The 27180-nt window shown below is 46.6% G+C and overlaps 1 protein-coding gene across 1 annotated transcript in view; it reads right to left on the bottom strand.

Moving 5' to 3' along the window:
- Positions 1–27180, bottom strand: part of LOC119445564 (uncharacterized) — a 160073-nt gene that overhangs the window by 121558 nt on the left and 11335 nt on the right. Inside the window, exons 2-3 of the mRNA XM_037709832.2 lie at positions 18862–19141; positions 10577–10720 (exon numbers count right to left, since the gene is read on the bottom strand). Coding sequence (XP_037565760.2) covers positions 10577–10720; positions 18862–19141 — 424 coding nt within the window. The remainder of the gene's footprint in view (positions 1–10576; positions 10721–18861; positions 19142–27180) is intronic.

Below are 27180 nucleotides of genomic sequence, written 5' to 3'. Positions count from 1 at the left end.
GACTATCATACTTTTTTGACATATTTAACATTTGCACCGGTGTCAGATGCAATACAGGGCGTGTGCCTAAATATTCGATTGAACAACAACTGTGGGATACACGTGACACTGCCGTCGGCATTTCGAGCGCGGGAAAGCCGCACCGTCCGTTTGGAAACAATCAACTCTGAGACGGTTGAAAAAAAATGTAATATTCTGTACAAATATTGCATACTGACCAATGTGGCTTTTGAAGTGAGGCATAGCGCTCTAGGAAATTGCTTTCGGCTACTGCTCTCGCATATTTAAATTGAACTACCGCGAGGGACCTGCCGATCGAAAATTTCCTGCGTATCAGCCGCCCTTCAAGCTGAATCAAACTGTGGCAGATACGAACCGTGAGTCTCGAGGAAAGATCCAGAATACACGAAGGCGAATAGGGGATGCTGTGAGGAAGCTGCTCTGAGGTAATCTTTGCACACTCATTACTATAGTGAGCAGTGAATAACTGAGTTACCATGCGTTCCAAATCCATCAGCAATGTTGATGTTCTGATTCAACTTTTAATGTTGATACTAAATTAGGCAAGTTTTTTTCTCGCCTAATTTCTCAACAGCTCGAAAGAAATAAGTGACTCTGTCTGGAGCCTCAGAGACGTATATAGTTGCAATCACTTCTTAAAACTGTGTGCATCAGTAGTAGCTCGGTGGACACTTCGATGTCTGAAATTACCTATGCCACCGAAGGCCAAAATTTAATGTTTTCTCAATGCAAACTTCGTTACTCAATATAAGCTTAATTTAAGCAATAATTTTTTGTCAAGTCATTACGCTAAACATATACTGGAACTTTTGTTGTAGCCATGTGACATAAAGTATGTTTAATGTATCATCAACCTAATCCTCTGCGTAACTGTCATTTATGTGCACGAACTAACGAATATATCTAATTCAGAGCGATTTCAGTCAGTGATGGTTACATCATTTATAACGCCTTTTGGTAAAAATATCTCACTGTCGCAGTTCAACTCCTCGCAGACCAAAAGCCAAGGAGATGTCTACAAGCATGAAAATACTCTTTCTTCTGTCATCTGTTTGTCACCGACCTTTCGCAGGCATTATCACAACAGGACAGCAAACCCAACATCACGTCATTGACACTATTGCGGCACACATTACAAACAGAGACCGTGTTGCCTTGGCAACATGTCGAAGGCCGCTGGCAGTCGCTGGAACAGTCTTGGCTGAAGCGCTTACCCTGGGCTGTAACCATATGGACTCTGCCGAGGCCAGAGTTTATACCGTTTTTAGTGGAAAATACCAAGTATGGAGCCAAAACAAATGTGCTACTGCCACACCTTCAACAAAGCTCGTCGAAGTGTTTGGCGCGAATTTTTGTTTCGGAAGCTGCCACGTACCTTGTCGACTGGGTGATAACAGAAACCACTGCTGAAGCAAATTTAGCCCTTATGGAACTGTTTTTAAAGAACGGTGCAAAGTTATGCATTTGGCGCCTTATAAAGAGTCATAGCGCCCCGAACTTACAAATGAGAATGGTTCAATCGAACGTACATCATTTACCATCAGTATTTTCGATTAGCTGTGCCGAAAACCTGCAGCGAAATGCAGCAAGCTGGCCCAAGCAAAGCCCACTGAGAAACAAGATTATAAACGTCGGATTTGTGCAGGCTGCGCCAGGGGACAGTGAATCAGATATTTGGTACACTTGGAGGGCCGACTTCATTTGGGCCGCGCTCGCCTTCTACAATTCCACAGTGAAACGTACTTCCTATACTGACCGGAATGTGCTTGCTTGGCTTCTCTATAAAGGTCATTTGGACATACTCGGTGACCTAGCGGTTCTACATGAGATAGGCGCAACGGAATTCTTCATTCCTGCTGTAATAGCCCACGAGTACGAAACATTTTACGTTAAGCACGGTAATCCCGTCAAAGTTTCCTTCTTTGAGATTTTGATCGAGTCCAAGCTTGTGTTACCTCTCCTGGTTGCGTCAATGGTGAGCTCCCTACTAGTTATGGCCGCTTCTGACTTTTACGAAGCAGGATATCGGTCTATTGCTACAGTGATGGATTCATTTATGTTTCTGCTCGCCTCGTTTTATGCCACATCATCGTCCATTGCTCGCAGCAGGAGTCGGAGTCCGATGCGGATTGCCATGTGCTGCTTTTGGCTTGTCGCAATGTTGCCCTTTTCGAATTACTTCCGGGGCCAAATGATAGCCAGGCTGACTCTGCGTTCTCCTCCAAATGACATTGACACGCTAGTTGAGCTTGAGGAGGCACTAAACACACAAAAGGTTACACCATGTGTCCTGAACGACAGTATTACGCATTTTAATTTGATGCGTAATCACTCAAGCAGCAGAGTGCACTCAAAACTGCGAGCTGCATTTCGAACGCGCGGTGGTGGATTCAAAACTGTAAGTGGAAGCACGAGTGGCTGCTTGTCATGCGCACGGAAAGACCTCCACGTGTGCATAACGTACAAGTGGCCCAGCTGCCGTTTGGGTCCCGCGAAGCGCAGCATAACGGAATCGAAAGAGCCCCTAAATCGTATTTTTTTGACAACAGTGGTGCGCAAGGGTTATCCTTTAGCGACAGCCTACAGGGATTACACGCGGAGAGTCTTAGAGACTGCGTTGTTGCTTGAGCCAAAAGAGCTGTTTCTTTGTGAGCTTCGGTACAACCAATATGGACAAGAAATCATGGAGCTCAGGCCAAGCCAAACTGCGGAGCTCAGAATCTTTTTCGAAACATTCATGACCTTTTTAGGTATTGCCTTTCTGGTGTTCATATGTGAACTCCTGATTGCATACTTTCAACAAAACAATTGAAACTTCACATAATTTCGTGTTGGACTCTGGAATAATTCCGCCACTAACGCGCACATCCAACGTTTAGTCTCTGCGGTTTCGCACTAGAGCGCTGTGCCTTTGAGTTGGCACATGTCACATTTTCTGAAACATAACCATCCACAATATCTTTGCACATAATGACGAATTACTCAAGTGCGTGTAGAACCCCAGGAAACACACCACGAGAGAGCTTGTAGAGGGAATATAATAGAACCATGCAGGAAAAAATTAACTAGTGAAATTTTATTTGGTGCGAGATAATTATCTCCTAATTTATAATAATTCGTAACTAGTACTATCCTCTTTCAAGGAAATCCTTCATGCAAATGCTCTCAGTACTCATTTCCTCAGTAAATTTTAATATCACTTTATTTAAAATAACTATTACTTCACTATGGCGCCACTGTGAACGCTCCCAGCGGAAGGCCGAATGCAGAGACTGCATACTCCATTCGCGTGAAATTCATATGGTATTCTCCTGCCTCCTTGTTAAAAAAAAGAGGGGAGGACATTTCTCAATTCTTGTGGCTAACGAAATGCAATAAGGGAGGCGTGTTATAAGAAAGAACAGGCGTCAGCAACAACCGGAAAGTGACAAAGATATAATTTAAATTATCGCGAGTATTGCCCAATGTATGAGAAAGGTTGTTGGTGAAAACTGTATCTGTACGGATGAACTTGCAAGCTGTGTGAAGATTTATTTCGAGTGTAACACACCCAAATCTCGAATATTCATACTACTCACTAGTATTGTACACCCACCACAGTCAAGTATTCTATCAGCGTTCACCCAATTTTCAATTGCAACGTAAACACGTTCGGACTCCTTCATAACTGTAACCCTAGCTGTCTCGGTGGAATTGCGGTGATAGTTGTCGTTATTACAAAACACGAGAACTAAGTGTACGTATTCTATCGCATATCGTGTGTTTCTATTCAGGAACAATAAACCCTCATCTTCTCAGTGTGTGTGTGCCACGGCTTACTGGTGGTTTATTCGCCTGCTCTCACACGTCATGAGTGTGCGTGCACCGGCGTTCTGTGCTAAGAGAGATGGGATTGCTGCTCACGTTAAAGAAGCGCGTACAGCTGTACCCAGCAGCTGGAATGCGCATGACTTGTGTGATCCTAGCGCGAAGTGCTCTGAGCGTTCACGTCATCTTTGTGTTTGCATCGATAAACGATGAGAGAGGTGGCGCTGTTATGGAGAATGGCGGGACTCAGCATGGACGTTGTCACACACAGTCATGGTACTGGTGTCATGGTGTCATACAGCGTTGGCATTGCGGCACAGTTCCTGGACACCGTGCTTTCGTGGGTCTGTGAGCTGTGCGGAGGTACGCACCGGGACGTGTTCAAAAGAGGCGCTCGACCTATTTATAGGTGGTATGAGTAAGGCATCCGGTCACTTTCCACTAACTACATGCTACACTTTGTTCGCATAAAGTTGTACTGAAACTGCCACGTGTGCTGCGCATCAGTGTCAGGTGGCACTAGAAATTCCCATATTGGCTTTTTGACTGTGCCCTACGGCAGTATATGTGATATTGATATAAATACACGATGATGACGATTACATCTTTACCACAACGAGCTTTCTGCGGCAATGCGCCCGGGACTGAGTGCGCCAGCGTAAGCTTTCTTGGGGCAACGGTACGCGGAGGAGGGACAAACTCCCCGATGCCGTGAGTACCAACTGGACAATTAGTTTTTTTAAGTGAATAACTTTATTTGCTTCTGTCGACCAATTTTTGTGGTTGGCAGTGGTTGGATTTACGATGCACAAACGTCGGGGACTCTTCATGCACAAGAAACCTGTTGTACTTTTCCCCCGTTTTTCATAACTGCACGAAGCTAATACGCTAAAGGGCAAGTTCATGTAGATGTGTGAAAGCATCTGTGATGTGCAAGCGCTGCGAAGTTCATTGCCTCAAGAATACCATACCCTACGGCGAGACATAAATCATCTTCCTTGAAGGCTGATGACGCCTTTTGCCACGCTGAAATTTCTTGGGATAAAAAAGAAGTATTCGAGTCATCTATCGGAGACAAAATTGCTGACGCCGCTGCATCTGAGCTGATTACAGAAAAAACAACGTGCTTGTCTTTACAGACACTAACTACATACTACACTTTGTTCGCATAAGGTTGTACTGAAACTGCCGCGTGTGCTGCGCATAAGTGTCACGTGGCACTACATATCCCCATATTGACTTCTGGACTGTACACTACGGCAATATATGTGATATTGATATAAAGAGATGATGATGACAATTTCATCTTCGCCACAACGAGGCTTCCGCGGCAATGCGCCCGGGAGAAACAAAGAAAGTTCGTCACTTAAAAAAAAAAAAAAAACAAGTTGTCCCCTTGGTATTGACGTCATCGGGGAGTTACTCCCTCCGCGTACCGGCGTCCCAAGACATCTCTAATTTGGACGGCTGCATTTTACAACTGGGCGTGTGAAGTACGCGTAGCACAATGTTACCATTTGTTTCACAATTCATCGCCTACACCAGCAGAACTATTTGGTATTCCACAAGTTGCGACATTTATGGTCGAAAGTACACGCACTCCCAATTAAGTATTATGCACTAAGTAATCCATAGCAGCTGTTTAGACATAATTGCAATGCTATTTTCATGGTGACAAGGCATCGTTTGGCTCCAAAAAAAGTATTGACCCTTGCCTCGCATTCCGATCATCAGGACCTGTTCCAGTGCATCTTGAGCCACATTTAAATAACGGCAAATGAAGTAGCGGCCAGAATGGCTGCTGCCACGCATAGTTTGAATGAGCTAACGCGAATACTCTTTCCTGTATCCGACGACCAAAGCAGCACTTCAGGGAAGGAGGTGGAAATGATCAGAAACCCTGTGATTTAATAAACGCGCAAAATCTTCTCTTTTGTGCAACATAGACGCTTTGTAACACTTTTCATAAGACCTCAAAATACACGCAAAACGAGCCTTAAACACACGCCTACATTGTCTGCGTCTCGAAACGGACTATACACCCTGCTTAATCGTATACAGAAAGACCCTCCTCAGACTGGGTGCAACGTGACACCCTGTAAATTCCTCATCGACCTCCACAATTTCACTAACATCGAGATGCACTTCGTGATCACCTTGTTTCCCAAGATAGGCCGTCCCTTATTTGGGAATAATTGCTCGGTCCCTGGTCCTGCTACTATATAAACAAAGGGAAGCTGTGAAAGCCCTGCCCGATTTACTTGTGTACAGTGACCTCATTACTTTCTTGTGAGTAGTGCTATTGGATTGACTTAGTATTTGTCTCACGATAACATCGCGAAGACCTTGCCGCTTGTGTGCTTTGTTGTGTTTTTTTTTCTTATTTTATTATCATGACAAATTTTTGGCGTTGATGACTGCTTATGCGGTTTGCTTTGAACTGATCTATTCTGACATGAGCAAAGAATACTCGCGCTCGTCACAGGTCATACGCTGACACAGGGCCACGCATGATTTGTACAGATGTACATTTTATATCAAGTTCCAGGTATATTTGTAGTGTGTATGTATATAGTTTCTTTCACTCTAAGCGATTATAAAAGTTATTGAATGTTTGAACTGTTTGCCTTCAATTTCCACTGTTCTCTCGTGTAGTATTTTCAATATGTGTGTGTATTTAGCTATGATTGTGGGATAACAGGCTCTTCAGTAGCCAAGCTTTCCATACTGTCGCAGTTATTAAAAATAAAAATGAATACCGACGTGGAAACAACAAAACGGTATTAACAAGGTTAGCTTGTAGCGCTCCTTCTAGGAAAAGTATGTTCGATTTGCACAGTGTGATTCCAAAGAAAAACGAAAGTATTTCCCAGCTCACTGGCAAAATGTAGAGGTTTTTTTTTCGATTAAAAGAAGAGTTGGGCATGTCCTGGGAGGGAGAAGGATCATTAATTGTTAGGCAATAATGCGACGTTTCGCTGCTCTCAGGGGCAACTGTCAACCATGGCACACATTTTTTGTTTCTTTTTGAGTGAACAACAAAACAAGTGCATGTTTAGAAGAGTGGATGCTTGGGCTTATTTCTATAGGCTCGCAAAAGTGCTGTGCAGTTGAGCTACGTTCCTTTGCGTTTTGCGAACTCTCAAATGCATGCCGAAGATTATGTTTAGCGTCAGCAGTGCATAGCGCGTGCCTCCGAAGATATTGCGGAAATAATGCCTTGTGCTATGACTATGTTCCATTTCGTGATGCAAAGCTACGCAACACTCGACCCCCAACTCAGCAGCACATGAACCGATTACACAGCTAGTGGTCGTAAAGCGGATTATCGAATATGTTGTGAAATTGCTACCGAAGAGAGTTTCTCTCTGTTCGTGGACTCGGGGTACGTTTCTGCCTTTCGCCCTGCATTCACGACTGCTTAAGTGCCGAGTATATGCGTCAAGCCGCCACGACAAACACACTACAAATATTTTTCACGAAAGTTCCCTTCAGTGAATATGTGTAAGAAAGTTTGTGTGCCAATATTGCTCTTCATATTTTCGTGGGTTTGAGGCTACACTCACAAATCAGGCACGTTTAGATCTAGACGTTTCTTTTTTCCCCCTTTCAAATCACCTTTATTTTGACATCAAGTGTTACAGACGTCTAGGATACAGGATAAAAGCTCGAAGATTCGGCTTGACTGGGCCTGTACCCGTTGAGTTAAATACTACTGAAAAATCAATCGATCAATACAGTGTATAGCAAAAATATACACGAACCACTACACGGTCATTAAGCAAAAATACATGGCACAGAAATGTCTGCGCAATTACGCATATTAAAAAAAAACAGTTGAAACATTCACCAACGCCAACAATAAAAGCTTGATTACGAAGCTCAAGCGATTAAGTATAAAAAACAGGGAGAGAGAGAGAGACCATAATAATGCGGTAATAACGTTAGGACAAGCTACTTGGTCCTGAGAAAATAAATACAAACTATCGAGACAACTTTGGATTGATGCGTTTTTGTTTGGCCATTACAGAAAAAAATGACTCACTCTTATAGTTTAGCATTTATTAGTGCTGGCAGGGTGTAACCCAACCCTTGATGCATGTAATTTGTGCGAGCATGAGGAGTAAATCAGTCAGCGGTCTCTCTCATGGCATGAATTGAAACATTGTTTTTGTTAAGTTCGAGAGCTGTTTCAAATGGTTAGCGTATTTCTTTTTTTTCACTGAAATAGCGTTTCAATAACATCAGCATACAGCGTGTGGACTGAGCTTGCTGACAAGGATTGAAAAAGTAGTAGATCTGGATGCCCGTCGAATGATGTATTAGCGTTAGCGCGAACGGTGTTCTTTTGTGGTAAGTACACCGGGTTCATATTTGACATGGTCGTGCCGCAAAAAAAAAAAAAAAAAAACCATGACAGTATTATAAGTGCGATACAAACGTCGATTACCAGTTTAATTCGGGTGGGCAGGAATTAAGTAGCTTTGTTAAAACCCCTACGGCTGAAGATCGTTTCCTAGTGAATAAACTAATGTGACGGTTCCATGATAAATGTTGCTCGAAAATAAATCAAAGACTGTACTCTTCGCAGAAACAAATTTTTCGATAGGGGAGTTACGAATTCGGAGCACTAATTAGGCGTCTCTATTTTTTTTAATTTTTGGTCAAAGAAATCACGGCTTTATTTCAGCTTTTATATTGCTAATGAACTTCAAATGCTGCATTCGTTGCGCTCAATGAGAAGCTGATTTGCATGAAAGAATAAATTGGTTAAACTTGTCCACTTGGTTCCGTAGCGTCGTCAGCAAAAATTAAACATTTCACTGACTTAACTATATCATTAATGTAAATGCTGAATATCAAGGGCCCGATAGCGCTCCTTTGCGGAACCCCAGACTGTACCGGCATATTGCCTGAAGTGTGATCATTTACATGCGTAGTAACACTTAGGCTGCCATGTTGCATGTAGCTTCTGATTATTTCTAATATTAACCCCCTACAGCCATGCATCTCTAGTTTCTGTAGTAATGTTATATGAATTATTCGGTCAGAGGTCTTAGAAAAACCACCAAGCATACATAAATCGTTCTAGTTCTTTCGCGTTCAAGATAAGTTCATTCCGGGTTAGTTCTGTACATATGCCTTCTCTGAAGACAAAACTGTCAGTTTGTGATGATGTGATGATGATACGGGAAGGATTAATATAGGCCTATAATCTGATAAGGTATTTTTTGTCATTACCTTTAGAATGTACAAAGAATTAAGCAACTTGCATGCGCCGAGGAAGAAATACCGTATATAAAAATAAGATTGTAGATATGGGCCAAAACAGGACACACGATGTCTGATATCTATTTTACTGGTCTAACGTGAAGGTCCTCAGCGTCTGTGCACTTGCTATTGCTGTTACAAAAAATATGGTAAATATGTAAACATTACTTGGGCATCTGTAGGGCTTATAAAAGCACTTCGGAATTGACGAGGCGGTTTGTACTCTAAACTGTGTGAACTACAAGTGCCTTGTACCAGGGAGACAACGAAATTATTAGAACGTGTGGCCAGTGAAGCCACATGTTCTAAACCTAACCTAACCTGATACCTAACTTAAGCTAACCTGATAGCGTAACCCTGTCTGCCGTTATTTCCTCAATTACGTCGTCACCATTCTGCCGCGTACGATTGAGTTTGGTGTTAAGTTTTTGCCATACCATGCAAGTACATACGTTTCGTATTTCGATGTTGAATAAGTTGTGAAGATAACTTAGTTTCGCTTGCTTCAAACAGCTTGTCAGTATATTACAAATATCCAAGTTCCTGGATTTGAAAAAGTGGCAATAAGTGCGTCTTTATGGATAATTACATTAAATAATTCCTTAGTAACCCAAGGCTTGCGAGTCTTTTTTGCACGCGCTGCTTTGATAATGACAAATTTCATGCAGACAGATTTGAAAGTAGACAAAAACTCCTCATAGGCTGTCAGGATTGCGCTCGCTGTACACTGTTCCCCATGAGGTCTCGGATAATGATGCATCGAGAAACTTATCTAAGGTAAAAGGATTTGCGTCGTATCCATAGACAAGCAAATAAAACGCCTTTATTAAGCACACCGCTGTGTAGTCCGGCGAGGAATTGCCAATAGCCACAGCAGACCTGGGGTCTGCGTTCTCCGTCCCGGCGTCTGTTGCCACGGAGGAGATCGAACGCGGCGACTGAATGGGTCCGAAGTGTGCACGCATTCTAGCGCAGCTGTGGCCACGTAGAAGTTAACAAGAGAAGAGCGTGCATATGAAACCGCGCGACACTGTTCTATCAATTATTCAATTGCAATTAAATTAAGTTGTAGTCCTCCACTACGACTTGCCTCATTCCGCCAGAACCACGTACCAATCGTGTGCCAAAACCCTGATCTGACTGATAGTGGTTCTGGCACGTAAAACCCGAAATGTTATTCAGTTTTAACTTTCACCAGATTACAAAACAAACAAGATCAGAGGATGAATGGTCCTCCACCATGGTGCTGCGTCTCTCGAAACAGACATACCTTGTTCGAACTCATAAGAAACTGGGCTCGTTTTCACAAGAAGCTCTTAGGATAGTATTCTCTGTAAATAAAATTCAAGCCGATCATGATGCTGGACATTATGTTAGCCAAGGCGGCCAGCCAATGGCACACATCACTTACGAATGAAAAACTTTGTGAATTCTGCCCCCGAATTCTTACGAGCGACAGCGCTCCCGAGGTACTTACCGGCCAGGACCCCCACTGTGAAGACGAGGAACAGTGTGGAAGTTGCAAAGAGCGACACGCCGAATCCAATCGTCATCATAACCCCGCCAAGAATGAGTGTTCGGCGGACTCCGAAGTTTTCGATGAGCGCACCCGCCACAAGGCCTGAACAGAGAGAGGGAACCAAAAGTTCAAGACCTTGCTTAAGAAGTTCAGTGCCTTGCTTAAGCGAGAAAGAGAGACTCGTTATGAGAGAAAAGCAGAGACCAGGCTGAACTACTAGTAATCTAGCTTGCTAATCAGCATTGCAGTAGGAGGGAATAGGAACAAAAGTAGAAATAAGAAAGCGATCAAGATGGTGATATGAAAATGAAAGGCAAGAGTAAAAAAAATAACTATGAAAATCTACTACAGTCGTATATGCAGTTCACTGTGTCTCAAAAAGCCACAACGGCCTTCATTACTTGGATTAGCGAGTATCTCGGCTAATTCTTAGGTTAAAACGCGGACGGAGCGCACTCGGAAAACTGAGAGAGGACGAGCCCATGCCCTGCCTCAATTCTTTTCGTGAGTTCTTTCTGAGCTTCAAAAGAATGTTAGAGACGAATGTATACTGATGAGCTTATACTGCATTTCGTGATAGATTTTTCTTGTGAATTTCCCAGTGAATGGTTCATTGCTAGATTACAAAATTAAAGCATTGTAGATTCCTTTTTTTTTCTTTTCTTTTGAAATGGCGTCGTATAGGCCGGTGCAGGCATACAGGCGATATATGTCGAGCATTTCAAAACATCTTCTCGTGTTTAGGCTGCTGAGGCGCAGTAAAGCCTGTGGAACGTTGCTTAGTTCAGTATTTGGGCCGAGTGGACACCATGAACATTCACGACCTCAGGGTGATCTGGTGCGAGAACTTGAAGGCGCAGGCGTGATAAATCTGACGTTCCTGCGTCTTTTCTGGCTTACAAAGCCTGCTCTCTTATTAAGAGTGACCTTTAATGTGATTAGGAATCTTTAAGAGCCTCACCCAACTTACGGTATGTTATGTGTCCCCTTCTAGGCCCTTTCACGTCAACTTGGACCAACGGGTAGTCAATGGACTAGTGCTCAAAACATTGGGCTGCTGTGCTGAAGGAAGCGGGTTCGAAACCTACCGTCGCGCACGTTTCAATATGATTAACATTCTTTGGGAACTTTATCCTGTTTGGGGTAGGTGTGTCTGTGTGTATCTAAACTTTTCACCTCAACATGGGTCACTAGATATGTTCCCCTGGGTGTGTGTTGCCCTCCAATGGAAAAAAAGATCCTTAAAATTTATCCGGTGCTGGGCGATATCGAACCCCCGTCATACGTATTCAGACACGCGCCACGCGCAGCTACACTTAGCGGCGGCGGCGCTTGGAGGCGCAGCATGTCCAGAGGAAGTGCTAGAGGGAAGTCCGACTTTTTGTATAAGGGTAATTTACTAATACAGCTGAACCTATTTTTATCATTGAGCCATAAATATCTCCAAACTGGCCCATACGTCTACCCTTCTGCAGAAAGGGAGGTGGCAATCAAAGCTGCATTAGTAAATGTCCTTTCTATAGTATCAAAAAAGCAAATCTTACAGTGAGAAGAGGCTTTCCAAGCCATAAAATAAAAATAAATGCGGGTGGCGATAACGCCTTGGCGCATACCTGAACAGCTTGCCGTGACGTCATGAATTGGTACGGCATGTTGTCTGACCTAGTTATACTTTATCCAAGATAGACTACATTGCGGTCTAAAAGACCCAAAGATTAAGATTATGAAGTTGTAGGAACTTTTACAGAGCCACGATGGCTCAAGTGCGTAAAGATACTTGGAAATTGGTGACATCACAACGACGTACCAGCACGAGGTCTTGGTGCGGAATTCGAAAAATTTAACTGTAACCTTGATTTCATTTTGCAGTAAGCCATCTAGTTGCACTAAATTAGAAAAAATCAGGTTCTGAAGAAATGCTTTATCAGTACAAGGGGATTCAGTCTTTCTTTTTAGTAAAGCGGACGCCCCAACTGTTCACATCACAGCATCAAGTACTTGAATTTTTCTGCGACAGGTACGAGAACAATCAGTACTCGGCGTTCCCAGATGGTGCCCCTACCGAGCATTGACAACGCCTAATATTAACCAACTTAGAACCAGCGCACATTTAAAGGCGTAAGCATTTATATGGTTACCCAACGGGAAAAACTGTCCGTCCGAACGTCTGTCCGACCGTTATGTAAGAATCGCTTTCAAGATAGAGCCCGCAGTCACGAGCGAATTCACCTTCGTGCTGGCTCTCGCTTCAACGAGAACGAAGCTTTAACGAGACGCCGCACCCTACCCCTTTCGCAGATCGCAGCACGCGCGTCTCTCTTTAACGCAAAGAGGCGACACCACAGCGCACGAAGCTATATCAGCAGTCGGCACACTCTGTCCAAATTGCAGATCGGTTTCAAGTTAGGGTCCGTGCGGCCGTACCATACGGATCCACCGCCTGAGTACGGTTAGTCACGGTTCATAATGAGCGCACCTGGCGTCGCCACCTGCAGTACTTTGTTGCATCAATGCACCCTGCGCCGCCATGCGCAGCAGTTCGTGTCGCCACAGCGCTGTCGTTTGTACTCGCCGGGTCAAGCTTCATAACATTAATAATGACACCGGGCTGCACGGAAATGAGTAAGCGGCACAATGCATATGCATACTTAAACTCCCAGAGGAGATTCTGCGTAATTGTTGTTATTGCGATTAGCATTAATTGCCTACTTTGGCCATTTTATTGCGATAGCAATTATATGGACACTTCAACGGGATTTTTGCCGTCGGCGTCGTCATCGCCGTCGCCGTCGCCGTCTGGTTCCGTATAGATTCCAAGGGCGATAAAATCGTCGCCCCGCGCCGTACGAGTAAAAGCGCGCGGGGGACGCGCGCTATCACGGAGAGCCAACGCACGGCGGAAAGCAAACGCGATTGTCGCCCAAAAGGCCGTGGGGGTATGGGGGGGAGGGAGGCGGGCCGACGATGTGCTACGGCACCAAATGCTTATCTTGCAACCCAGCGCAAGGAGAACTGGCAACGCAATCTCCCACGCGAAAGCAAAAAAAAAAAAAAAAGCGGGGAGGCAGCGCGGGAGGAACGGGGGAGCAGCTTCTACCTGCCAACAAATACGCTTGCACTGGCTATGGTGCCGTCGCCCGCACCGTCTATTTATCTCCACAACGGCCGGGCTCGACTGGCGCGAGCACTCGCTAAGAAGCGAGCGAGCGCGCGCGCCAGTCGAGCCCGGCGAGCGAGTGCGCGCGCCAGTCGAGCCCGGCCGTGTCTCCACACGGCTCTGACCTTTATGCGCTGTCCATTCGCCGCTCAGTTTCCGTTGAAGCGATAGACCGCACGATTCTTCGCCCGCTGCAGCGGCCGCGCCAGCGTTTTGACAGTCGTTGTCTGCGGTGATTCAGTGCGATCTATTCATGTTTGCTTGTGCGCGATGACACCACGCTTGTCAATTCAGTTAGAAAGTGAATGTGTCCAAGTTTATGCGGCCGATAAAACTACTCTACTATCCCTACTCCGAATAGCTCTCTACCAATTTGCTATCGCAATTGATGCTTCGCCTTTCGGGCGAAACTGCGACATTTTTTAATCTATCTATCTATCTATCTATCTATCTATCTATCTATCTATCAGTGGCGTAGTCAGTTATCTCTACCGAAGTGGGGGGGGGGGGGGGTCACGTTGCAGCGCCGCTTCCCTCTTATAGAACTTGTCGAGGGATTCAATACTTGAATAATAACTGCATTGCCATTGGCAATGTCTTTGCGTGTCAGATGCTGCAATTGAATTCTTGAGCGCTGCGCAGTGTCAAGACAACTAAAATATGTATTTTTTCATGAAAAGGATGTATTTATGTGTCCAAACAACTGTGGCGGAAGTAACTGATGCCAATACTTCCATGTTTTCTGCATATTTAATAAGTAAATACAAATATCTTACGAACTTTCAAACTATATCAATTTGATACCTGCTAAGCAGTGCATGCCACTGATGTGAAATACGTAAAGGCCATGAAATTAACAAGTTGAGGACAAATATTTTAATTAATCTTTCTCATTCATGAACCTTGTGTACATTTCTGTATATATGCAACGGCCAGGGGAAAATCTCGATGACGCTTTCCTTCGTTCTAATGTATGGCGCAGGATCCGCTGTCACCAGTCGTGTATTGTGATTAATTGCACCGAAAACATAGTCGCAACACAGAGCAGATGTAAAAAGCAGGAGTTCTGCAATATATACATTAGAAATGCGAAGATACAGTGGAATATACAAATGCGAAGATACAGCATGATAAAGGGCGAAATGTGTCACTGGAAACTAATTTCACTGCATGTAATTTAGAGCACTGCACGGGCCGATTTTTTCAGCCCGGGCCCGGCCCGGGCCAGTTTTTACGTTGGGCTACCCGCCCGAGCCCGACCAAAAGTTTTATGGCGAGACCCGGGCCCGCCCGGGCCCGGAAATATTCTACGTTAGCCGCCCGGCCCGGCCCGCCACTTAACTTAGGCCCGAGCCCGGCCCGAGCCCGGCTCGAAACGGGCCCGAACCCGGCCTGAGACCGGAAAGGATCACCGAGCGACATTAAAAAATAAAATAAAGAAGAGAATGAAAGAAATTTATTCTTAATACATGTCATATGCAATTATGAACACCATTTGAGCTGTCTGAACGCTTATACCAGCGCGCGAAGTAGTACGAATGACCCTGCCGAGCAGTAACCCCAGCAGTTTCCAAAGGCGCGATATTGATGCAGCCCAATCCTATTCCATCGCAGCGCCGCCACAGTATTTTTGCACGTCGGGCGCCTCACTGCAAAGTATGCGCCGCCCTAGGCGCTCGTCCCACTCAACCCTATTCTAGTACACTCTAGCCGAAGCACAGCCACGACCGGTCGTGAGCGCAGCGCATGGATGGAGTAAATGGAGAAAGAAAGCTTCTTGTTCGTCCCTGCTAGGCGGCCGGTTGAGAAGATGCCTGCAATCATGGATGGACGCAGTGGCATATTTCAGCCGGCTGACGAATTATCTTACCAGTCATCGTTTTACCAATTCGCCTTTGAAGAATCAGCAAGTTGCGAACGCGCTTGCACCGCGCCGAAAGCATTAATTACACTGATTTAGGTAAGGAATACAATGGCTTCCTTTGGTTTGAGGCGACTGCGGTCTTTCTGGACTTTTACATTATGCAGTAGTGCACCAAGTTGGGTTAGTTGGTTGAGGTTCATATTGGAAAGATTTTAACTGCGCTAGAAACAGGGACGAAGGAGCAAAGGAGGACTGCGCACGTGTTGTCTTTTTCGTCCTCCTTTGCTCCTTTGTCCCTGTTTTTAGCGCAGTTAAAATCTTTCCAATTTTTACATTCTGTTCAAACAGCACAAAATACGACGGAAGAAGAAAAAGGAAGTACACAGGGGTAGCACTGTTAGCTTCCAGCTGCACGGGGTAGCCAGGTTTTTCAGAGTCGAGACGCGCGAGGATAACTCGCTGCACGTTACATGCGCACCGCCAGAAAGTCCGAGCCCGGCCCGGGCCCGTGTCAAAATACCCGAGCCCGGCCCGGGCCCGAGTCAAAAAGCACATGCCGTGCCCGAGCCAGGCCCGAGTCCGTGACAAAACTGCCCTACCTGGCCCGGCCCGGCCCGTGGGCCGGGCCGGGCTCGGGCTTTCCGGTAAGCCCGAGCCCGTGCAGTGCTCTAGCATGTATACACCAAACCTCACAACAATTATGGCTTTTTGGGCTTGTTGGTTATATACATCAAAGGTGGTCATAGCGCTAGAAGACGCGGACAAGAACGAGAGAACAGGACGAGCGCTAAATTTCAACTGAGTGTTTATTTCGAAAAGGAACCGTATTTGTATGCCCGCATACCGAAAAGGCAGAATCATCGCACATGAAAACCGGCCTTATCCAGAAACGCAAATTCATTCGTAGTCAAAGCAACTGAACGGGAGCTGACGCAGCTATCACCGGCCCTCGCTATCAGAGTGGCTTCAACAACCTCTCGCGTAACTTTATCTACATTTCTATACAAAACAGTACACTTCTTGAACAAGAGTTTGCACCCACAATCACTAGAATGCACAGAAACATGACCATCTCGGTATCGGTTCAATTTTTGTTTTTGTTCTCTTAACCTATCATTCAGGCACATCCCAGACTGCCCAATGTAAACTTTCCCGCACGATAACGGAAGGGGATACACAACTTTCTTTACGCACGACACAAGAGGGGGCTTATGATTCTTTTTACAACCTGCGCGTTTCTTGGCAAACGGATCTGTGGCACTGCATAAGCTAAGCAATTTCTGCGCAGCGGAAAATATTACCTCTACTTTAACCTTGCGTCCAAGCTTCTTTAGAGCGTGTGATACGTTATGCAAATATGGCACAACCTTCTTCATTCCACTACCACTCATGTGCGTGCCATTCTGTTTCTTTAACCTCTTTTACGCACTTCCTGCTACTGATACAAGTACATGGTCAGGGTATCCTGCGTCCGATAAACGTTCTTTTTGTATGTCAAAGCTTCTAGACATCTTATGGGGCATAATTTGCGGGACGCGTTGTCAAAACACAGATTAGCGAGAGCTCGTTTCACCAGCTTAGAATGTGATGAATGATGCGGAAGCAGCATCTTATTGTCACGAGGATGATATTCTCAACAAATATGATTATCGAACAGAAAGATTCTAAAGTCTAAAAACTGGACGGAATTGTTGACTGGTAGTTCATGTGTTATCTCCAGACTGTCAAGATATCGATAAAAATGGTAACGACATCATTTACAGATTGAGTGGAATCAAACAGGACTAGGTAATCGTCCACATATCTAAAATTTTGGTGATCTTCACTGCTGACATACAAGTTTATATAACTTTGTCATAATGAGCCAGGAATATATCATTGAGTGTGGGTGCCAGACACGACCCAATGCAAACCCCTCTCTTTTAAAGGTAGTGCGTAAAAAACAAGGAGCGACGTAGCACCTACGGGAGAGGGGTTTGGAATGGGTCGTGTCTGGCACCCATATTCAGTTATATATTCCTGGCTCATTGACAAAGTTATATAAACTTGAAGTCAACGGTGACTCAGTTTCTTCCAGCCTAACAGCATAACACATGAACTACCGGTCAATGCATCTAATCATATTTGTTGGGAATATCATACAATCTGCTTCCGCATATTCATCACATTCTAAGCTGCTGAAAGGCGCCTTTGACATACAGGATTCATATAATACATTTTGGCATGTTTTAAGGCTACTTAATTTGGACAGTTGAGCCCAAAAGTTAGAAAGCTTAACTTGCCAGATCCTGAATGAACACAGGCGTCAGCGGGCCGGTTTTCACGTGCGATGATTGTCTTATGCGGGCCTACGCCGAAGGCTTTAGACTCATCGCATGTATCTATTAATATACGCTAAGCATTGTATATAATACGTCAAACAAGGCAAATAAACATGTTGCGCAATCACAGATAATAAACTTTGTGCGAAGAAAGACAGACGATACAGGCAAGCAGAAAATTGAGGGACACTTTGTAAATTCGAAAGTGTGTCTGGCGAAAGCCTATGCCCCTTCGAATGACTATGCCACTTTTTTTTCTTTTTTTTTGTGCATGACACTCCCAGTGGAGTGGGTATATGGACGCCGCGAACATGCACAGCGAGCACTGCGAGCACCAGGCCTTGGTGCGCGGTGACGCGCCCACTCGCTGTTGTCGCTTCCATTCCGCTTCGCTGGCCTTGGTGCCCGGTGACATGTTAACAATGTTAGCCCGTCGCATGCTCATTTTTCTTCTGGCGTCTAATGTGCTGATTTAGGAGATAGAGCGGAAATTCGCACTAGTTGGTTATCCATGATCGTCAAATATCAGTGCGAGCGAACGTGGTATACGTATGCATCTTATCATAAAAGGCGCCTCATATAATACATTTTGGCATATTTTGAGGCTACTTAATTTGGACAGTTGAGCCCAAAAGTTAGAAAGCTTAACTTGCACCTGAATGAACACAGGCGGGCGTGCTCTCCGAAGGCTTTGGACTCATCCGAAAATACGCCATTTACCTAGGTTCATACTGCGAAACGTACCCGGGGATACGGAGATGCATCACAAGATGCCAAAATGGTGCCTTTTACAGTTGACCCATTTAGGAGCATGCGAAGTGGTACGTATAGCGATACCGCGACAACCGGCTAGAGCAAAAAAGGCAAAGAAGGTGCTGCAATAGGAGATGCGTAAGGTTACCGGCCATGTTGTAGAATCCTCCGTACAATGAAACGGGAACTGACGCATCGCCTCGGCTCGCATCGAAGGTGTCCATCACGGAGCTGAAGAACATTCCAGGGCAGCGGTAAAAGCAGGCCGCGATGAAGTTGATCACGAAGCATGTGATCGCTATGGCCCAGCTCAGCCTCCCGTCAGGTCCCACTGTTGATGCGTCCTTGCTGCCGCAGTAACTTTTCGGGCACTTTTCGGTCTCCTTGGACTCCATGGTGTAGCCATTGGGGTGCGGCGAGTCCAGATCCTACAGCGTAAGGGAGGATTATAAAGTTGTATGTGCACTTTCCGTTGGTGGATTCACTCTAAATGAGAAAACGCATGCAGAAACTGTTATGCACGCTAAGTCCGAAAATCGGTAACAGTGTCAGTCAAACCTTGATGCGATGCGAGATCATAGAAGTGCGAAGGCATATCGCACCAAGCGAAATCTGCATTAAAACTTGACGTCACGATAATGGGGCTGGCGTTTACCGAGTTCTCTTCATGAAGGCGAATTGTGGACATTGACATAGTGATATTGAAGGCCTGAAAACGAGCGCGTGACAGATCTGTCTTCTTCGAGATCGCTTCAGTACATCAGCTACCGCATGCGGTAGTGCAGTGATGACATTCACCGACAGAAACTCCTGCCTGCGGAGAATTCTTGTTTTGTTTTCGTTTATTGTGTAGTGTGCTCGGTTACTTTTATTTGTCGTTTACTGCTCCTTAAGCGCACCCGCTCTGTCTTGCAGCAGTGTCAGTAAACTAATGTATCGTACAGGCAGCGATACTTATCTTCGTTATTTTACATGCGTTATTTCAACCGGTTTCTACCAGCTCTATATTGCTTGTGCATTATCCGAGAGAGATACAAACTTTAATGATATGCTGGTGATGTTAGCCTGGCTGATCGTTTGACATTCCATTATCTGCGTTCACAATTCTACCTGCTAGCATCAAATCGTACAAAGTACGTGGGGCTCACTGTCTATTAAAGCCGTGCCGGCAGGTCAGGGGCGCTGATCGTGTTGCTGTCTGGTTAGGCACGGTGAACCGTAGTGCACTGAGTTAGTTAGACGCTCCAACTATTGTTGTATCCCGCTGGCACTTGGGCCGTGAGAAATTGATAGCTAATTCTAATGTCGTGGCACATGTCCGTGTCAGTGTCCATCAGCGGGAGCTATGGCACGTGCGTCTTTATTATCGGGAAGGTGAAAATGTTATTGCCCTAACCAAGAAGAATGAAAAACAAATCAAGAAAATGGGAACTTCTGATACGTGTTTCTTGCACTAAGACTGTCGGAAAGGGCTTCTAAATATCATTACTCGTCTGAATTATATTCATACCCGCCGTGGTTGCTCAGTGGCTATGGTGTTGGGCTGCTGAGCACGAGGTCGCGGGATCGAATCCCGGCCACGGCGGCCGCATTTCGATGGGGGCGAAATGCGAAAACACCGGTGTACTTAGATTTAGGTGCACGTTAAAGAACCCCAGGTGGTCCAAATTTCCGGAGTCCCCCACTACGGCGTGCCTCATAATTTAAAACTGGTTTTGGCACGTAAAACCTAATAATTGAATTAATTAATTATATTCATAGTATATCAATATGCAAATGAAATTTACATGCAACAACCTTCCAGCAGTGCAATGAGTAAATGATCGAAGCGCAGTAGCGCACCCAGGATCTTTGCCGGGGTGGGGGGAGGTGTTGAAATTGTGTGGTGGGGCGGGGGGGAAGCAAGCACTCTGCGTAATGTGCAATTTCCTTGCTTTAGCTAGAGGAATCCAACAGCAAATAACATGCCTAATAATGTTAATAATATATTGACACCAACGATGATGTAGATGTTTATTTCTGCAGCGTTTTCCTCAAGGTAATTTAAGAGTGAATGAATAAATACAAGACAGTGCGTGATAGAATGTTTGTGTTAATCAGGAAAATTCGATCTCAAGCCACCTCCTGAACCGTGATGACAATGTGAACAGACACTCACGGTACACGTTGGACTGGCGGGGCCGGACGCGTAGGGGCGGGGGGGGGGGACGTTTAACTCGGCTTCAGGGGGGGTTACATCACCCGAACCCCCCTCCCCCCCTTCGGTGCGCCACCATGGAATAGTGCGCACTGAATCTGAAAAACGAGCGTCATCGTAGCGTAAGTGCAGTGAAGATTCTAGCAGAATCGAGAACGTTATCCTTTCAATCACAACGACATTCGGCTTAGCAACACAGTACCATTGTTTGCACGTATGACCCGCGTAGCACCCGCAGTGTGGTATGTGCAGGCACTGTACGTTGTGAATGTTTGAACTATACGATCACTTATTACTCGTGCCTAGTTACAGGAACTATTCGGCTATGTGCTCCGCGTCGCTGACTGCTGCAGCAATGATGTCGTAGAATTCATAATAGGAGAGAGAGAGAGAGGATTGAGGAATTGGCGTTAATTTTTTATGTAATTAGCGCGCTTTCGGAACTTCACCCAATGTGAGGTGTGATTGTCAGTATCTAACCTCTTACATGCCAACTTAGCTCAGCGGATGTGTGGCACTGGGTCCGGGCCACTCTTTAATAAACACTTTCCACGCCAATTTTGGTCACTTGCAATGTGCTACTATGTGTCTGCTGTTTGTTCTTCAAGGTGAAAAACAAATGCGTTAATAAAATTTATCCGGCGATGGACGGAATGAAACCCATCTCGTATATGTTCACAGGCTTTTGTCTCAATATATATTCATACACAAACACCATGCGCGGACTTCGCGGCGGCGTCACTAGATGCCGCATCGCGTCCAGAAGGAAGCGCGTGAGAGCCGCCTGGCTGCAGTATATGCCTCATACGTGATGCGTTATAACAATAACCGCATTAACGCCGACAAACATCTTGAGGTGGTTTCTGCCCGAATTATTTTGGCTCTGTGGCGCTTTTGAAAACACCCAGTGAAAGCGTAGGTGGATCTGACGTCTGGATCAAAGCAGGTAAGCAAGGAAATCATGAACGTGGGGTCGAATTCACAAAGTATTCCATTCGTAAGTAACATTGGCCATTGGCTTGTCGCCGTCGTTAATACCATGTACGGCTTTAGAATTGGCTGGTACTTGCGCTAATCCTACGTTAAGAATCAGGACGCCCGAGCCGTGGGAGGTCATTATGCTCGGCGAAGGCCCGGAGGACCAACTCTGGGTAGTCCGGTTGGCCGATGACGCTGCCAAGACGCAAGGTCTGGCCGCCACCTGAGGAAGCTAGGGGGGCTCCGGTTGAACTACTCTACCGGCCCCCTGCCTCCCTTGACCCCAGCAAGGACTTTCAATAAAGTTTTGTCTCTCTTTCTCTTGCGCTCACGATCCCGTCTAGATTACCACCGTTTTGTGATTACGAGTCCGTACTTGCAAAAAGTTCTCTTACGCAAGCACCTTTCCTCATTGGACGCGTTCAGACTTTCTGGCCGCACATGATGTCGATCGTCCTAATGACGAGGGTACGTATTCCAAAAAACAACTTATGATGGAATTTTTAATAAGCTGGGATAGTGGTGTACTGTGCCAAGAGAGACGCTGCATCGTGGGGTAGAGGAGAGCGAGAAATGGCGTCCGCGTGGGAGTGCTTGCGGTCAGACCTGTACACTACTTGGATATCATACTCTTGTAGCCGGAGGGCCCACCGACCGAGGCGGCCCGAGGTATCTTTCAAAGTTGACAACCAGCAAAGAGTGTGGTGGTCCGTAACGACGAAAAACGGGCGGCCATAAAGGTAGGGTTGGAACTTGGCAAGAGCCCAGACTATAGCCAGGCACTTTTTCTCAATGGTTGAATAGTTAGTCTTGGCCTTTGTGAGGGTTTGGCTCGCGCAGGCGACAACATACTCGTTATAGCTAGGCTTCCGTAGCGCGAGCACCTCACCAAGGCCCATGCCGCTTGCATCACTGTGTACCTCCGTATGCGGCCGGGGATCGTTGTGCCGGAGAATCGGAGATGTGAACAGTTGGCGTAGCGTCTAGAATGCTTCATCACATTCTGGAGACCAGTTAGAAATGTCTGTGCCAACGGTGAGACGTCGCGGCAAAGGCGTGATAACGGTCGCGAAATTGCGCACAAAGCGACGAAAATAAGAACAAAGGCCGATGAAGCGCCGGAGGGTCTTCAGTGACGTCGGCTTAGGGAAGTCGGCGACAGCTCGAAGTTTCGCAGGATCAGGGAGGACGCCGTCTTTGGATACAACGTGGCCCAAGATGGTCAAAGTGCGAGCTGCAAAGCGGCACTTTTTGATATTCAGCTTAATAGCAGCGTTCTTAAGACATTTCAAAACTTGGTGGAGACGTGAGAGGTGCGTCGAGAAGTCTGAAGAAAACACGACGATGTCATCAAGGTAGCATAGACAAACGTTTTATTTGAGACCGCGAAGTATGTTATCCATCATGCGCTCGAAAGTTGCGAGTGCATTGCAGAGCCTGAAGGCATGACGTTAAATTCATATAGCCCATCAGGGGTGATCAACGCTGTTTTCGGTCGATCTCATGCAGCCATGGGAACCTGCCAGTAGCCAGAACGTAGGTCCAATGACGAGAAGTACTCAGCGCCTTGTAAACAATCGAGTGCATCGTCAATTCGGTATAAAGGGTAGACGTCCTTCCGTGTGACTTTTTTAGGCGGCGGTAATCGACACAGAAACGAATAGAACCATCTTTTATTCGCACTATAGCACAACTGGAGAAGACCACAGACTCTGGGATGGTGGAACGACGCCACGCTCGAGCATCACTTGGTCGTTGATTATACGACGCTCCGAAGCTGAAACGCGATAGGAACGTTGTCTGAGGGGAGGCTGGGACCCGGTGTCGATGCGGTGGGAAACACTGTTCGTACGGCCCAAGGCCTGTTCCGTACAGTCGAACGAGGAACGGAAAGTATCTAGGAGAGACAGGAGTTGCTCGCGGTGCTCGAGGGAAAGGTTGGCGTCAGCGCACGAATCAAAGACTTCGGTAGCCAATCGGGAGCTTTTCGGAAACGGTGTCATGGCGTCGAGCGAAAGACCAAAAGAAGAGCCAGGCACGTCCAAACACTCAAACATGTCAATAGCCTCGACACAGCCGAGGCACTTGTCGCGAAGCAGAGTCAGCGGGTATGCGAACGGGTTGTCTACTAGCATAATTCTTGTACCAGCGGCTACGTCAAGAACGGCTAATGGAGGTGGTAGAGGTTTGCGGTGAAGAAATACAGATGAAGGCGTGAAGAGTACCGAAGTGTCGGGCACAGACGGACACAGCAAAGCGACTGGTGTTGAAGTGCTTGACGGCAGATAAGTATCGGCGTCGACAATTATCTTTAAGGGGGCGGGAGAGGCGGCCGGCAGAGTGGCGCTAACAACGGACAGAGCAACTTTGGCACGGGCGCAGTCAATGACGGCATTGCGGCGCGAGAGAAAGTCCCATCCCAGGATGACATCATGGGAGCAGGAATGCAGAACAAGGTACTCAGTTGTGCAAAGTACGTCCTGAATAACGGTCCTAGCGGTGCATGCGGCTGAAGGTTCGATGTGCTCCGTGGTGGCAGTACGAAGTACAAGGACAGAAAGTGATGTGGTGACCTTCCTAATCTTACGGCAAAGAGCTTCACGTATGACGGAAACTGCAGCGCCCATGTCGACGAGTGCGAATGTAGCGGCTCCTTCAACCTGTATTTCTATGATGTTGTGCGGCGATAGCGGAGGTCTTGGGCATTTCGACAAGCGTGCAGCTCGTGCTTCCGAAGCTGCAGCATTTAGTTTCCCCTCGTCGGAACGCGGGCGACGGCGCATCGGCGATATTGAACGGCGACGCGGTGATGGTGAACGAGAGCTGCTGAAGTTCGCACGACCGGTCCAGAAGTTCGGCGACGGGTTCGAATAAGCATTCTGGTGGGCTGCAGGTACATGTGGCTCAACGACGACGTGCGGACGCGGCAGGCGACAGCGACAAAAGCGCGCCACTTGTCCTGCGATACCGCAGGAGAAGCATATCGGCCGATTGTCCTGCGGGCGCCATGGATCTTGTGGCCGGCAGTACTGAGGGGGCATTTGAGGGACAGGTAGAAGCTATGGGCGCGGTGGCGGCGTCGAGTAGGAGAGTGTCGTTGGTCTAGGACGCGACACGACTTCAGCATACGTCAACGGTGCAGCAATCTGAGCGTGCTGGTGGGCTGGTGGAAGGGCCTCTGCAACCTGATCGCGGATGGCCTGCTGCACGACCGAGGCCAAAGGTTGGGCAGGCTTCTGGGTGAGAGGGAGCAGCGAGAGCTGGCGGGCCACCTCTTCACGAATGAAGGCTTTGATCTGAGGCAGCAGAGACCCGTCATCAGCCTGTCCGTGAGCGGTCAACAAACTGGAAAGGGAGGTCACGTGAGGAGCAGTTTGGCGGGCGAGCGCTCGCTGCCGGCGTAATTCGTCGAAGCTATGGCAGTATGTGACTACGGCTGCAACGGTGGTAGGATTTTTGGCCATGGGCATTTGAAAAGCGTCGTCGTCAATGCCCTTGAGGATTTCCTTAATTTTAGCTTCCTCAGTCATCGTTCGGCTCACGCGGTTGCAGATATCGATGACGTCCTTGATGTAACTAGTGAAAGTCTCGCCCCGCTGTTGCGCTCGTTGGCGAAGGCGCTGTTTGGCGTGAAGGACGACCAAATACCTGCACGAATGCAGTCTTAAAGTCGTTCCATGACGCAATAGTTGCTTCATGGTTGCGGAACCAGAGGTGGGCGACATCCGCAAGGTAAAAAATAACGTTGGTGAGCTTTGTCCGATCGTCCCATTTGTTGTGGTTGCTCACCCGTTCGTACGAGGAAAGCCAGTCGTTGACATCAGTATCAGCGATGCCACTGAACACAGCTGGATCTCGTTGACGAAAGGCACCGCAGGTGACTGGCCCAGTTTACGAAGTGGGTCGCTCACCGGCGTCGTCTGGCCTGGTCGTGGGGGTATAGCGGCGGGCAGAGTGTGGCACCGGAGTTCCAGGGCGAGTCGTTAGGATACCCCGCACCTCCACGAAATTATATGGAGTTGATTGGCGTTTAATCCCAGTCAGGTTAGTCACGTCCCGCGCAAAGAGCACCCGAGTAGTTCCAGCCAAACGCCAGCGCGAGGAAACCAGCGACACCGATCCTTTTGCCTTTGTCCTCCTCACTTCAGGAGCCATGCAACCACAGCGACGCTTTTGCTATCTGCGTCATTACAACAGTAAAATTGAGATCGCACCAGCTGTAAAACGCCTAAGCGTAGGTTTTACTGAATCTCTCATTTGGGTGGAGCATGAATTAAGAATAAATTGAACATACGGTATAGTAAAGCGACATACACACTTACTTCCTCCACAAGCGAAGATTCTTATATACAATGCTTATACCCTACCAATTATGTCGTACTATTTTGCTACATAGGGTAAATCAGCAAAACAGAATGAAATAAAAATTCTTGTTGCTAAAAAAAAGCCTCAGTTTGATACGGAAGGCGAAGCATTAATTGCGATAGCAAAATATAAGACAGTTACATGCAGTCAGGCTAGTTGTTTTTATTAGCTGTATAAACTGCTGTAAATATTCGCTTACCGGCTGAATTAAAAAGCACGGTATCACGCGCGCACAGGCAAACATGAACGCAGCTCACTCGGTTACTACTGACACTTGCTGCAAGAATGCTGGCATGATGAAAAGCGGCGACAGCGGCGAGCAAATTCTCCTTCGTGCTGCCTCTCTTTCTTCAACGCGAATTAGGCGCCGGAGAACACAGCGCACACGAAGCCATAAGCTATATCCGATCGTCTAGCCTTCGAACCGACCGCAGATTACCTCCACGAGCGAGCGCCCGCCGCTTTCCTTAACCGCCCCATGCGCAGTCGCGGCCGTAGTAGAAGCAGAGACGCACGTACCCTGCCACCCTCCGTTCCCCCTCTTCACATACCCTCACCCCTTTCTCCTTTGCGTCGCCGCATCGTCACCATCCTTTTGGCGCTGAGCCGTGCTCCCTCAAGGGCTGCAGAAGATAGCGCCAACCTTTCCTTTCTCATAACGAACCACTTAGTAGTGCCACATTTTTCGGCTCACTCTCATAGGCTTTCCTCGCGCCTACAGGATATGGCGCGTGGCAGCGAATTTATCGCACTTGGACTTTGTGCGAAACATCACGGTGATGGGGATTACGACGACGGCGGAAATTCGCCTGGATTGTCCATATAATTGCTATCGCAATAAAATCAGCGATACGTTTAATCGCGAACATGCCATTGTACACCCACACATACGCTCACCCATACTTAATTGCTTTTAATATCCTCAAT

The sequence above is a fragment of the Dermacentor silvarum genome, chromosome 3 (genome assembly GCF_013339745.2).
Source record: "Dermacentor silvarum isolate Dsil-2018 chromosome 3, BIME_Dsil_1.4, whole genome shotgun sequence".
Taxonomy (NCBI): Eukaryota; Metazoa; Arthropoda; class Arachnida; order Ixodida; family Ixodidae; genus Dermacentor; species Dermacentor silvarum.
This window is presented reverse-complemented; position numbering and strand designations above follow the sequence as displayed.